The 10,342-nt window shown below is 40.1% G+C and overlaps 2 protein-coding genes across 3 annotated transcripts in view; one reads left to right on the top strand and one right to left on the bottom strand.

Moving 5' to 3' along the window:
- Positions 1 to 4,498, top strand: part of alox5a (arachidonate 5-lipoxygenase a) — an 8,351-nt gene extending 3,853 nt beyond the window's left edge. Inside the window, exons 5-14 of the mRNA XM_035663324.1 lie at positions 363 to 469; positions 600 to 772; positions 871 to 1,017; positions 1,125 to 1,328; positions 1,409 to 1,495; positions 1,965 to 2,143; positions 2,292 to 2,413; positions 2,735 to 2,835; positions 3,552 to 3,722; positions 3,925 to 4,498. Coding sequence (XP_035519217.1) covers positions 363 to 469; positions 600 to 772; positions 871 to 1,017; positions 1,125 to 1,328; positions 1,409 to 1,495; positions 1,965 to 2,143; positions 2,292 to 2,413; positions 2,735 to 2,835; positions 3,552 to 3,722; positions 3,925 to 4,104 — 1,471 coding nt within the window. The 3' untranslated portion in view covers positions 4,105 to 4,498. The remainder of the gene's footprint in view (positions 1 to 362; positions 470 to 599; positions 773 to 870; positions 1,018 to 1,124; positions 1,329 to 1,408; positions 1,496 to 1,964; positions 2,144 to 2,291; positions 2,414 to 2,734; positions 2,836 to 3,551; positions 3,723 to 3,924) is intronic.
- Positions 4,499 to 6,828: 2,330 nt separating this feature from the next.
- march8 (membrane-associated ring finger (C3HC4) 8) overlaps positions 6,829 to 10,342 on the bottom strand; it is a 72,634-nt gene continuing 69,120 nt past the window's right edge. For both annotated transcript variants that reach the window (XM_035663323.1, XM_035663322.1), the window contains one exon: positions 6,829 to 8,211. In XM_035663323.1, coding sequence (XP_035519216.1) covers positions 7,907 to 8,211 — 305 coding nt within the window. In that variant the 3' untranslated portion in view covers positions 6,829 to 7,906. The remainder of the gene's footprint in view (positions 8,212 to 10,342) is intronic.

Here is a 10,342-nt window from a genome sequence, read left to right as displayed (position 1 = left end):
TTACAAATCTTTGAACATTTTCAAAGATTTGTAATTAAATAGGTAGGTACTATAATATATCAGATTTATGAAATGGAGAAAATAGTTGAGATGGAAAATGAGTCACACTGAGCGTCCAAAGTGTTGACAGAAATACAGCATCTTTGTGGACAGAAATAGTTTATTAAGTAAATTAGCATTTAGTGCTGCTTCTTGCTGCAAAAAATTACTTCGCTTTTCCAGAATGAGTTTTAATTGCAGTGTTTATTTAACTTATTACACCAAAATGCATTAGATTTGACCTTTTTGATGTGAATATGGTGACAAAGATGATAATTATGATGAGTATAATGATGATGATGATAACAACCATGAATTTCCAGAATAGAGAACCTATTTGTGAACCAGTTCATGCACATGTTCCAGTCCTCCTGGAGCGACTTCGCAGACTTTGAGAAAATCTTTGTGAGAATCAAAAACACAATCTCAGGTCAGCCTCACATTTCTATTATATCGTATCATATCATGTCATATAATGTCATATCATGTCATATCATATCATATCATGTCATATCATATCACATCATATCAGAATGTATCATATATTGTTTATTATCCAGAGTATGTGATGCAACATTGGAAGGAGGACTTCATGTTTGGGTACCAATTTCTAAATGGTTGCAACCCCGTAATGATCCAAAAGTGCACCAAACTTCCTGACAAGTTTCCTGTCACTCATGAAATGGTCTCTGTCAGCCTGGAGAGAGAGCTGACTCTGGAGGAGGAGATAGAGGTAGACATGGTTGTGTCCGTTTCTGTTAATCTGTTCATTTTCCGTATCTAAGATTAAAACATGCATTAAAACAAACGTATTCAATGTTCTGGCTCCAGGCAGGTAACATCTACATCGTAGACTACGAGGTGATAGACGGCATCAGTGCTAACTGCACAGACCCGTGCACACTGCAGTACCTGGCAGCTCCGATCTGTCTTCTCTACAAGAACATTCAGAACAAGATCCTGCCCATAGCCATACAGGTACAGTGATGTGTGTTACCATAGGGGGGGACATTTCCTTTCCCAGTTGACATTTGAGTATAAATCTTCTTTTTTTTCTGCTTCTTCCCCATCATCTGCCTTTCCAGCTCGGGCAGACTGCAGGTGATCACAACCCGATCTTCCTGCCCACTGATGGTAAGTATGACTGGCTGCTGGCTAAGATCTGGGTTCGCTCGGCTGATTTCCAGTACCACCAGACCATCACACACCTGCTCAAGACACATCTCATAACAGAGGTGTTTGGTATTGCCATGTACAGGCAGCTTCCTGCCGTTCATCCAGTGTATAAGGTAAAACTCTGGCTTGTTGATTGGTTGATTGATTAACTGATTGGTTGATTGATTAACTAATTGATGTGCCTTTCTTCCAGCTGCTTATGCCACACATTCGTTTTACCATCGCTATCAACACCAAGGCCAGGGAGCAGCTCATCTGTGAGTGTGGCATCTTTGACAAGGTGAGTTTGTGGATGTGTAGGACAGAAAGAGTAAGATTGAAGAGGAGTTAGAAGGAGATTGAAGAAGATTGAAGAGGAGTTAGAAGGAAAGGATCTATATATATATATATATATAAGAATAAAAAGATAAAATAGAAATAGGAGAAGAGGGAAAGGTTAGAGAAAAAGAAGAGCGCACAGAGCAGCTTTACCCTGCTTATCTGTATTATACTGTAGTACACAATGAAAGGGCACTTTGGTGATAGTTCATTGAGGGTTTTATTTTTGAGTTAAAAACAAACAAAAATGAAACAATGAGGAAATGATGTGCTGGAAGAGAGCAGGAATGCCTAAAAAAAGGCCTATTCAATAACTAAATAATATTCAGAAAAGGCCATAGTGCATTTAGTGATGATGCATACATAGAAATAGGAAAACACAACCTGAGTGACACACGTTACGATGCTGTCTCTCCTCCATCCTCATCAAGGCAAACGCAACCGGTGGAGGTGGTCACGTCCAGCTGATTCAGAAGGCTATGAAGTGTCTGACCTTCAGGTCTCTGTGCTTCCCGGACATGATCAAGGCCCGCGGTGTGGACAAGAAGGAAGAGCTGCCAACCTACTTCTACAGAGACGACGGCTACAGGGTGTGGGAGGCCACAAAGAGGTAGTTTTTTATAGATAGCGCTGATGAATAGTTTGTGTATTTGGGGACAAGAAAAGAAAGGATGAACAGTTAGAGGCATGGGAATATTTCTACACAGCATTTGTTATTTCCCCAATGTGTGACTGGTGTCCTGTTTTCTTTCTGACAGTTTTGTGTCTGATGTGGTGCATATTTATTACACCAGCGATGAGACAGTGCAGGAAGACGAAGAAATCCAGGCCTTTATTAAAGATGTGTGCAGCTTCGGTATGCAGGACTTCGATTACTGTGGTGGGTACATTACAATGTGTGAAGTTTCTTTTTTCAAGGAGAGAAGCAGCTCACTCCTTTAATATTTCATTAGTCCAATATTTCCTGCAGAAGACAGGTATGGCAGGGAACAGACAGCATTACAAATTCAAATCTGTTCTGTCATAGACAAATGGTTTGAGGGTGAAGACAGGAAGCGTCTGATGATTTCACAGTACCAGTGTTGTAATACCCTTCCTGCATTTCTCCATCAACTATCTTTTGCACAGCAACCCTTGCAAAAGAAAAAAGGTTAGATTTTTGTAAAGATTCAAAGCTGGCTTTGTCTATCTCCGTGCACAGAGTTTCCCAAGTCCGTGAAATCACGTGAAGAGCTGATAGAGTATCTGACCGTCGTTGTATTCACTGCTTCAGCCCAGCATGCAGCAGTCAACTTTGGGCAGGTGAGTAAGAGATAATCAGGAACCTACATTCAATATTTATATAAGACTGATCAAATATTTCAGTTATATTAGCCTTACAGTTGTGGATGTATTCTTGTCCGTTGACATGAATTATGCACAGTTATGATTCATTAATTCACTGTTCAGTTCAACAAATAGTTTGTTCACAAGCACACGGATGTGAAGAAGTACTCATATGCTCGACTTAAGTAAAAGTACCAGAGAAATGGTGTAAAAATACTCCAAAACACCTACATTTAAAATCCTAAAAACAACACAAATTTGTGTTATTTTTTTCAACTTTTTACTAATCTTTGCTGTTTTGTGAAATAGCTGATTCTCCAATCAGAGAAGTTTAGAGGGAAAATGTCTCTTTGGGGGGGGGGGACTGCTAACAACCTCAGACACCCCTACTAGACACTGCTTTTTTGTAAGGGGTCACAAATGTTGGATTCCACTGGTTTCATCTTTAACGATGCATTATATTTTATAATATCAGTTTTTTCAATGTAAAATCTTTATCTGTAATGTAAAAGAGCTGTCAGATATATAAAGTGGAAAGAAAAGTATAATATTTGCCTTTGAAATGCAGTGAGGTATAAGTATAAAGTAGCAGAAAATGGAAATATTCATAGTTCCTAAAAATTCAACATAAATTCAGTAGTTGAGTAAATGTACTGCATGCACATACTGTATTCCTTGTGTACATTGTGCAGTATGACTGGTGTTCCTGGATCCCAAACGCTCCATCTACCATGCGACGGCCTCCACCCAACCAGAAGGGCTTGGCAGATGTGAACATGATCATCGAGAGCCTCCCTGATCGTGGACGGTCCAGCTGGCATCTGGGGGCTGTCTGGGCCCTCAGCCAGTACCAGGAGAACGAGGTACGGGGAGGGAACTCTGTATCCAAACAAACAGGAAATCAGTCGCACACTTGCACACATCTGACTACAGACTGGGTTGTTTTAAAGACCAGAAAAGACAAAACTATTAATTTCCCAAAAAGCTTCCTTCTACTTAGACATGCAGTTTTCCCCTGCAGTGTGCCTCCAGGCTGAATGACATGTCTCCTCTCTTGCCCTCCAGCTGTACCTGGGCATGTATCCTGATGAGCACTTCATAGAGAAGCCAGTGAAGGCGGCCACGGAGAAGTTCAGGAAGCAGCTGACAGAGATATCCAGCTCCATCAAGAGGAGGAATGATGGAAAGAAGCTGCCTTACTACAACATGTCCCCTGACAGAATCCCAAACAGTGTCGCCGTTTGAGGAATAAAACTCACTTCTTTGGAAAAGAGGATTGTCATGTCCCTACTTGATATTTTGCATTAAGAACGCTGAAGTTCTGCTAACATTACTGAGTCCAAATACGCTATTAGAAAACTATTTTGTCATCCGAGTGTGTGATTTTGATGTAAATGCATAAATGACAAAAACTAGCCAGCTTCTAAACTGACTGAATATTTGTTAAAATGTTGTTGCATCAAGTTTCCAATTTATAAATGCAGTGTCATTTCTATCTGCTGTGCAAAACAAAAGCTGCTGAATAAAGTTAAATTGCTTTACATTTGATAATAACCTTTTAACAGTGTCACTCACAAACAAATCTTGTTACCATGACATTTAAATTCAGACTGCACAATAAATTACACGGCGTACACTGAAAAAGACACAAAGCATTAAAAGTAACTTAATTTTATTTGGTTGTTCTTTTTAATTCTACATACTTTTGTTCAATAATGGGAAATTAAACTGAAAACACATCAATATTTCTTTTAAAAACATAAGTACTTTTACCAAATTCTTTACAGTTACTATTTTAAAATAAATTCACAGACAAACTTGTGGAATGATATCATAAGACAGGGGAACAGTCATATATGTTCAAGTCCAGTCAGTAGTAAACAAATGTAGCTTTATGCAAGTTACACTATTCCCAGACGTGATAAAATTGAAGCAATAGGGCGAAGACAGACAGAAAAGTCTAGATTGAAAATACAAGACAGTGAAGCTGAGAAAATACCTTTCCTTCTCAGTGGATGTCCTGCTCAATAGGATTATACAATGAAAAAAATCAATTCATGATGACAGAAGAAAGAAAGAAAGAAAAATCTCTCAGAAAGGAACATGGCTGCTTGTAAAAGTGTCTTAAAGTGGCATCAATCTTCATCAGGACTACATCAAAACTTCTGTGTCAGACTTCATGAAAGGAGCCAGCTCCTATGAGTAATATGTAAAAAAAGAAAAAGAAAAAAGAAGCATAATCTACAGTGAATCTTTCATCTGAAGGAAGTCTAAATATTCCATTCTGTTTTTATGTGAAAAACATGAAATGTTTAAATTTGAAGCTGTGGTTACAGGTCTATATTCTGCCTATTCAAAACAAAATTCAATTTAAAAAGCAAGAAGAAAGAGTAGATATTCACATTCGGGTCGCGCAAACAAGCTTTTTACAAGTCTAATACCTAAATAATAAGTGCAAAACAAAAGAGTGAAAGTCATTTTCTGGTACTTATGCCTGGGAAACAAACTAAGTGTAAGTTGCATAAAATTACTATTGAAAGGGGGGGTTTAAATGAACAAATTGTACTCTGTTTTCTTTTTAAAATAAATACAACACAAAATGAAGAAATAATCATTTTATACCCAGAGGACACCCTGGACATTAAACACCATTACATAACTATAGAATAGAATAACAACAAAAGGGTAATTGCACTTTTTATCTGTCTAATTGCACTGAGCCTTGCAGGTATTGAAGTTTCAGAGAAGCTTCTCGTTACTAGGTCTTAATCCAACTTGACACGCGACGATTCCGTAGGCTCGTATTATGCATTTAAAATTATATTAGACTCCAGATCTCAAGTCACCATGGGGCATATACACAAGTACTGTATGCATTGTCACAGAAAACAAAGCGTGGATTTTATTTATTGCTGCTGCTGAGTGAGCAGTAATTGTCAGGTATATTGTTGGACCACTGTTATTCACAGACATTATACTGGTATCAAAGACAGTTTTTAAAAATGTGTGTGTTGCTGGAATGGCTGTGAGGCTCAACATGAGCCTGGCATCGCTGTGCTCCCACTTACACAAAAGCACTTACAATGACTGTAAGCCCAAAAACACATCACCCTGAGAAATCAACCGCTGCCTACTTCAGACTGCACCTACAGCTTCACACCAGCAGGTGGCTCTCCAGTCAGCTCATCAATGAGTGGCGATGCACACTACCTATCACAGGCAGTAAATGTGTGGACCTATTGCATGTGTTTCTTAATGACCTACAGTGAAAATGTTGCACTGATATAAAAATCACCTTGAATACTGAAATAATGTAGTTCCAGTATTTAAGATGTGCTTTACTGTGCTTCCTCTGGGAAACGAAAGGAGGAGGTGTTGGAACAACTGATCTTATTTGAGCCACGTAAGGCCAGATGTGAGAAAAACACTCAATCAAATGAGAGGCAACATGCTGGCTGTCTTGTGATTAAATACTAAAATAGACATCCTCCACCATGTGATAAGAGCCTGGCAAGAAGAAACAAAACACTTTCACTGAGACTTCTGCTCGTCTGAAATGCTTGGTAAAGATCCTACAACAGCACCATGTTACCACAACATAATTGTAAATTAGCAGGTCCTGACATGCAAAGCGAAAAATGTGCCTAAAGCTTTTTTGAAGCAGTCTGCCTGTAATCACAACTATCTATTTGAGGTCAATCAACGCGATGCCTGCATAAGGGGAGCAACAGGAGGACAGACTGAAAATAGGCAGCTGTGGATTTCTCAAGGCATATCCTGTGACGAAGCAAACAAATAAACATATTAAAAACTGCACATGGAATATCACACTGTAAATACTGTGTCATTCGCATGATAGAAAAACATGAGCGATGCTGTTTATGCCCAAAGGCTCTCATTATGATCTCAAGACATGGAAATTATCTGCAATTTCCTGTGACCAGTAAAAAAATGTTGTTTTTTTTTTTATATTTTATTTATTTTTTGAATCATTTTTTAAAAAGTTTACATTCTCAAAGCCTTCAGAAAGTTCACGTTGGGGTAGAGAAGTCATGTGGTGGGACTTTCTGCATTTAGAGTGATGAGCTTGTTATATACAAAACTCTTTTTTTTTCTGTTTTGACTAAAACACTCACGTTTCCTTCAGCACGATTCCATTTTTAACCCCAATTCCTTTTTTGTCATCCATGGGAGGGTTAATATATACGTATATGTGCGTATGAGGAAATGCAACGTCAAATTAAACATTTGTTCGAGTGTGCTGTCCCCCATGTACAACATATAAGACGAAATTCATATTGAAGAAAAAATATAGAAAAATAAAAGGAATGGAGGGGGGGATTTGTTGTGGAACTAAAAAACAAAAGTGCTTCGATGCATGTCCAGATCAAGGCCTGGTCGGATCCAGACCAGCTCGGAGCTGACAGACCACAGCAACAGAGATGGCAGTAGCTGGAATGGTCCAGAGATCCGATGCGCGGCGCTACATACTGATCCACGGCAGGTGAGCCCGAGACCCACAGGAGGTAAAAACAAACAAATCTAACAAACCCACAAGTAAACAAACCACGTTATCAGAGACGTGTAGGCCTCTGGAGCCGTTTTTGAGTCCATTTGTCTCAGTCCTGCTCTCCCAGAGGTGTACATACAAGTGTGTGTGTGTGTGTGTGTGTGTGTGCATGTGTGTGTGAATGTGTGTGTGTGTAGAGGGCTATGCTCCAGGCCTCTTCAGACATTTACAGAAGTCACTAAAAACAGTCCGGTCCCGGGAAAGGAAAGAGGCTAGAGTGTGGTTTGAGGGTGCAGGTGGAGTGAGGGATAAGGTCCGATAGGAGGAGTGTGGATAGAATAAGATAGTCATGGTCTGTCTCTGTGGATCGAGTTTTGGGAATATAAGATGACCAGAGGAGGACAGAGGGTCAAGTCTGCGATCAGAGGAAGGGGAGTATCTGGTGGTTCCTCAGTCAACGAGCACTTCCACGACAGCTTCACTGCGGGCCTGTTTGTGTGTGTATGAGTGGGACAACCAATGGCATGAACTGAACGGTCAGACATGGAGCACCTCCATACTGTAGTCCTCTGTCTCTGTGTACTGGGAGGAGTTTGTGTCCGACTGGGTGGGGGCCAGAGCTTCCTTGCTTTCCAGACTCGGCTCCATGAGAGGCGGCTTCTCCAGCGCCAACTTTTTACACGTGTCTGGCCGGTTCTGGACATATATGACCCGGTTGTAAGCCTTGAGTCTCCTCCATAAGTGGATATAGACTTTGCACTGGACATACATGAACACCAGTCCACCAGTGAAGCCGATGGCCACAACCACCAGTTTGGTCCAGAAAGGCCATTCCAGGATCCCTGCAGGACAGAGGACAGACAGAAAAGAAACAAACATCAGACCAGACTGCACTTTAACTCCATTAAAATAACTAACATCAATAAAATCTGGCATGGTATTCATTGTGTAATTATTTAACCCTAGCAGAATTCTTCATGTTGCTTTTCATACTGTAGCAACATGAATAGAAACAAATGCGAATGCGCCTCGGAGGCCTAGGGGTTCAGGCGCTGACCATGAACCAAAGCGCGCCCAGTTCATGACCGTCTGGTGACCTTTGTTGCATGTCATTCCCCATCGCTCTCTCTTTCTCTCATCTTTCCAATGTCAATGCCTAGTTAAGGCATAAAATGCTAGACAGATAAGATAATTATATATGACAAAAAGAAACAAATGACTGCTACAAAACTTAAAATAAACAAACTTACTACAGCAGGCTTTACAAACTGGTGATTCATTGTATATTTGCTAAATCATGCAAACACATGTCTATGGGCCTTGAGGCAGGAGCAACATTTCTGCCCAAAACTCTGAAACATAAGGCTAAAAAAGTAAAAATTTTAAGAATTCTAAATATGTGTAACAAGCTGCAGCATCATCCAAAACAAAAACTCAGAGGCAGAAAAACAAAATCCCTATTTCTTTGAAAATACACAGCTGACCTTCAGCCCATCAGTCTTTTCATGTTGGCTACTCTATTTTAGGTTGTTTGAGATATGAACACAAGAAAAGGTCCACAACAGTGTGACTAAATCCTACCCTTGATGATAGAATAAGTATGTGGAATGAAACACAAAAATGCCTCATATAATGGGAAGAATACCAGTTCACACAAGGCAAACAAATTATGTTCAGTAGGGTATTAACTACGCTTATGCAGGACAGCGATATCAGGTGCTCTATATCTGACTTTATGAGAAAAGATTAATGTGTCATCTGTTGTGTGTGAATGTGTGAGTGAGGTTTGTTTTAATAAAAATCCTCAGTCACAAAGTGTAGCACAGAAAAATTAATCACAGCAGACTGACAGTTGAGGAACAGTGTGTCTGTCTGCATTCATTAGGTTGGTACATTCAGTGAGGCGGTATGAATATAACCGTCCTTTAAGGGTGAAGAAGTATTATTTTATCCTGAAATCAAGGCGGAAGGAAAAGGGAAGGAAAGGGGCGTGAGGTGCAGTAGGAAAAGAACTGGATACAGCTGACAGAAGTGCTGGCGGAGGGGAAAACACAATTTGAAAGTCAAAAGGTCAAAGTTGAAATGTTTACCTGGGATTCTTCCGGCTGCATGAGTAAAGAAAGTAGTATCATGTATCATGTATTACCAGAGACACAACAAACAGATTGATAGAAAAGGCAAAGCGCAGAAAGTAAAGACAAATATTACAGTTTAGGATGTAATTCATCATGCAATCATAAACATGAAATCTGCTTCACAAATCACAGTGAAAGACATTTCCAGGTGTACTAGATCTAGAACTCTACTGTAATCTTTGTAAGCAAATTGAGAGAATAACATAACCGTGGTTCTGTGTGACTTGGCAGAGGACAAGCAGGGCTGGTAAGGAACTATTTGGCATCACCATGGTGATTGAACCTGACAGCCCTCAGGGACTCTAACAAGTCTGAATCATCAGGTTGGGCTAAACAGGCACAGCCTGCTCTTCCATCTGTACACTGTCTCAGAGGAATGAGTGGCAGTAGACGTAGTGCCAGCGCATCATACAACAGCTCATCATTAAAGCAGCCTTCTCCATTTTTAGCCCCGATAGCGAGAGCACGGCAGGAGGGCGGCATCAATCTGTCCTCAGTAACTCAGTGCTGCTGACCACACTAGTGGCTGCTACAGGGGACTGAGGTTTTTAAAAAGACCATAATGCCCTACTGACCATTTGCTTTCTTGATTATTGCCTGTAGCTTTTGCCGTCTATGGTCCACAGCAGGTTCCAATTTGGCACATACGTATAATATTGCAAAATAGGAGTTCTGAGAGGTTTTCACAGGACACAACAGCCAATTTCAGCCAATTTTAGCCAAGACTGTCCAGTCTTTATGCTAACTTTAGCTAACTGGCTGCTGCATCTTGTATAAACACATAAAAGTGTGGTATCAAGCTTCCTTAACTCTCAGCAAGAAAGCAAATAAGTGTATT

This window comes from Morone saxatilis, unplaced genomic scaffold, assembly GCF_004916995.1.
Source record: "Morone saxatilis isolate NCDOM2014 unplaced genomic scaffold, NCSU_SB_2.0 Contig19, whole genome shotgun sequence".
NCBI classification, from domain to species: Eukaryota; Metazoa; Chordata; class Actinopteri; family Moronidae; genus Morone; species Morone saxatilis.
This window is presented reverse-complemented; position numbering and strand designations above follow the sequence as displayed.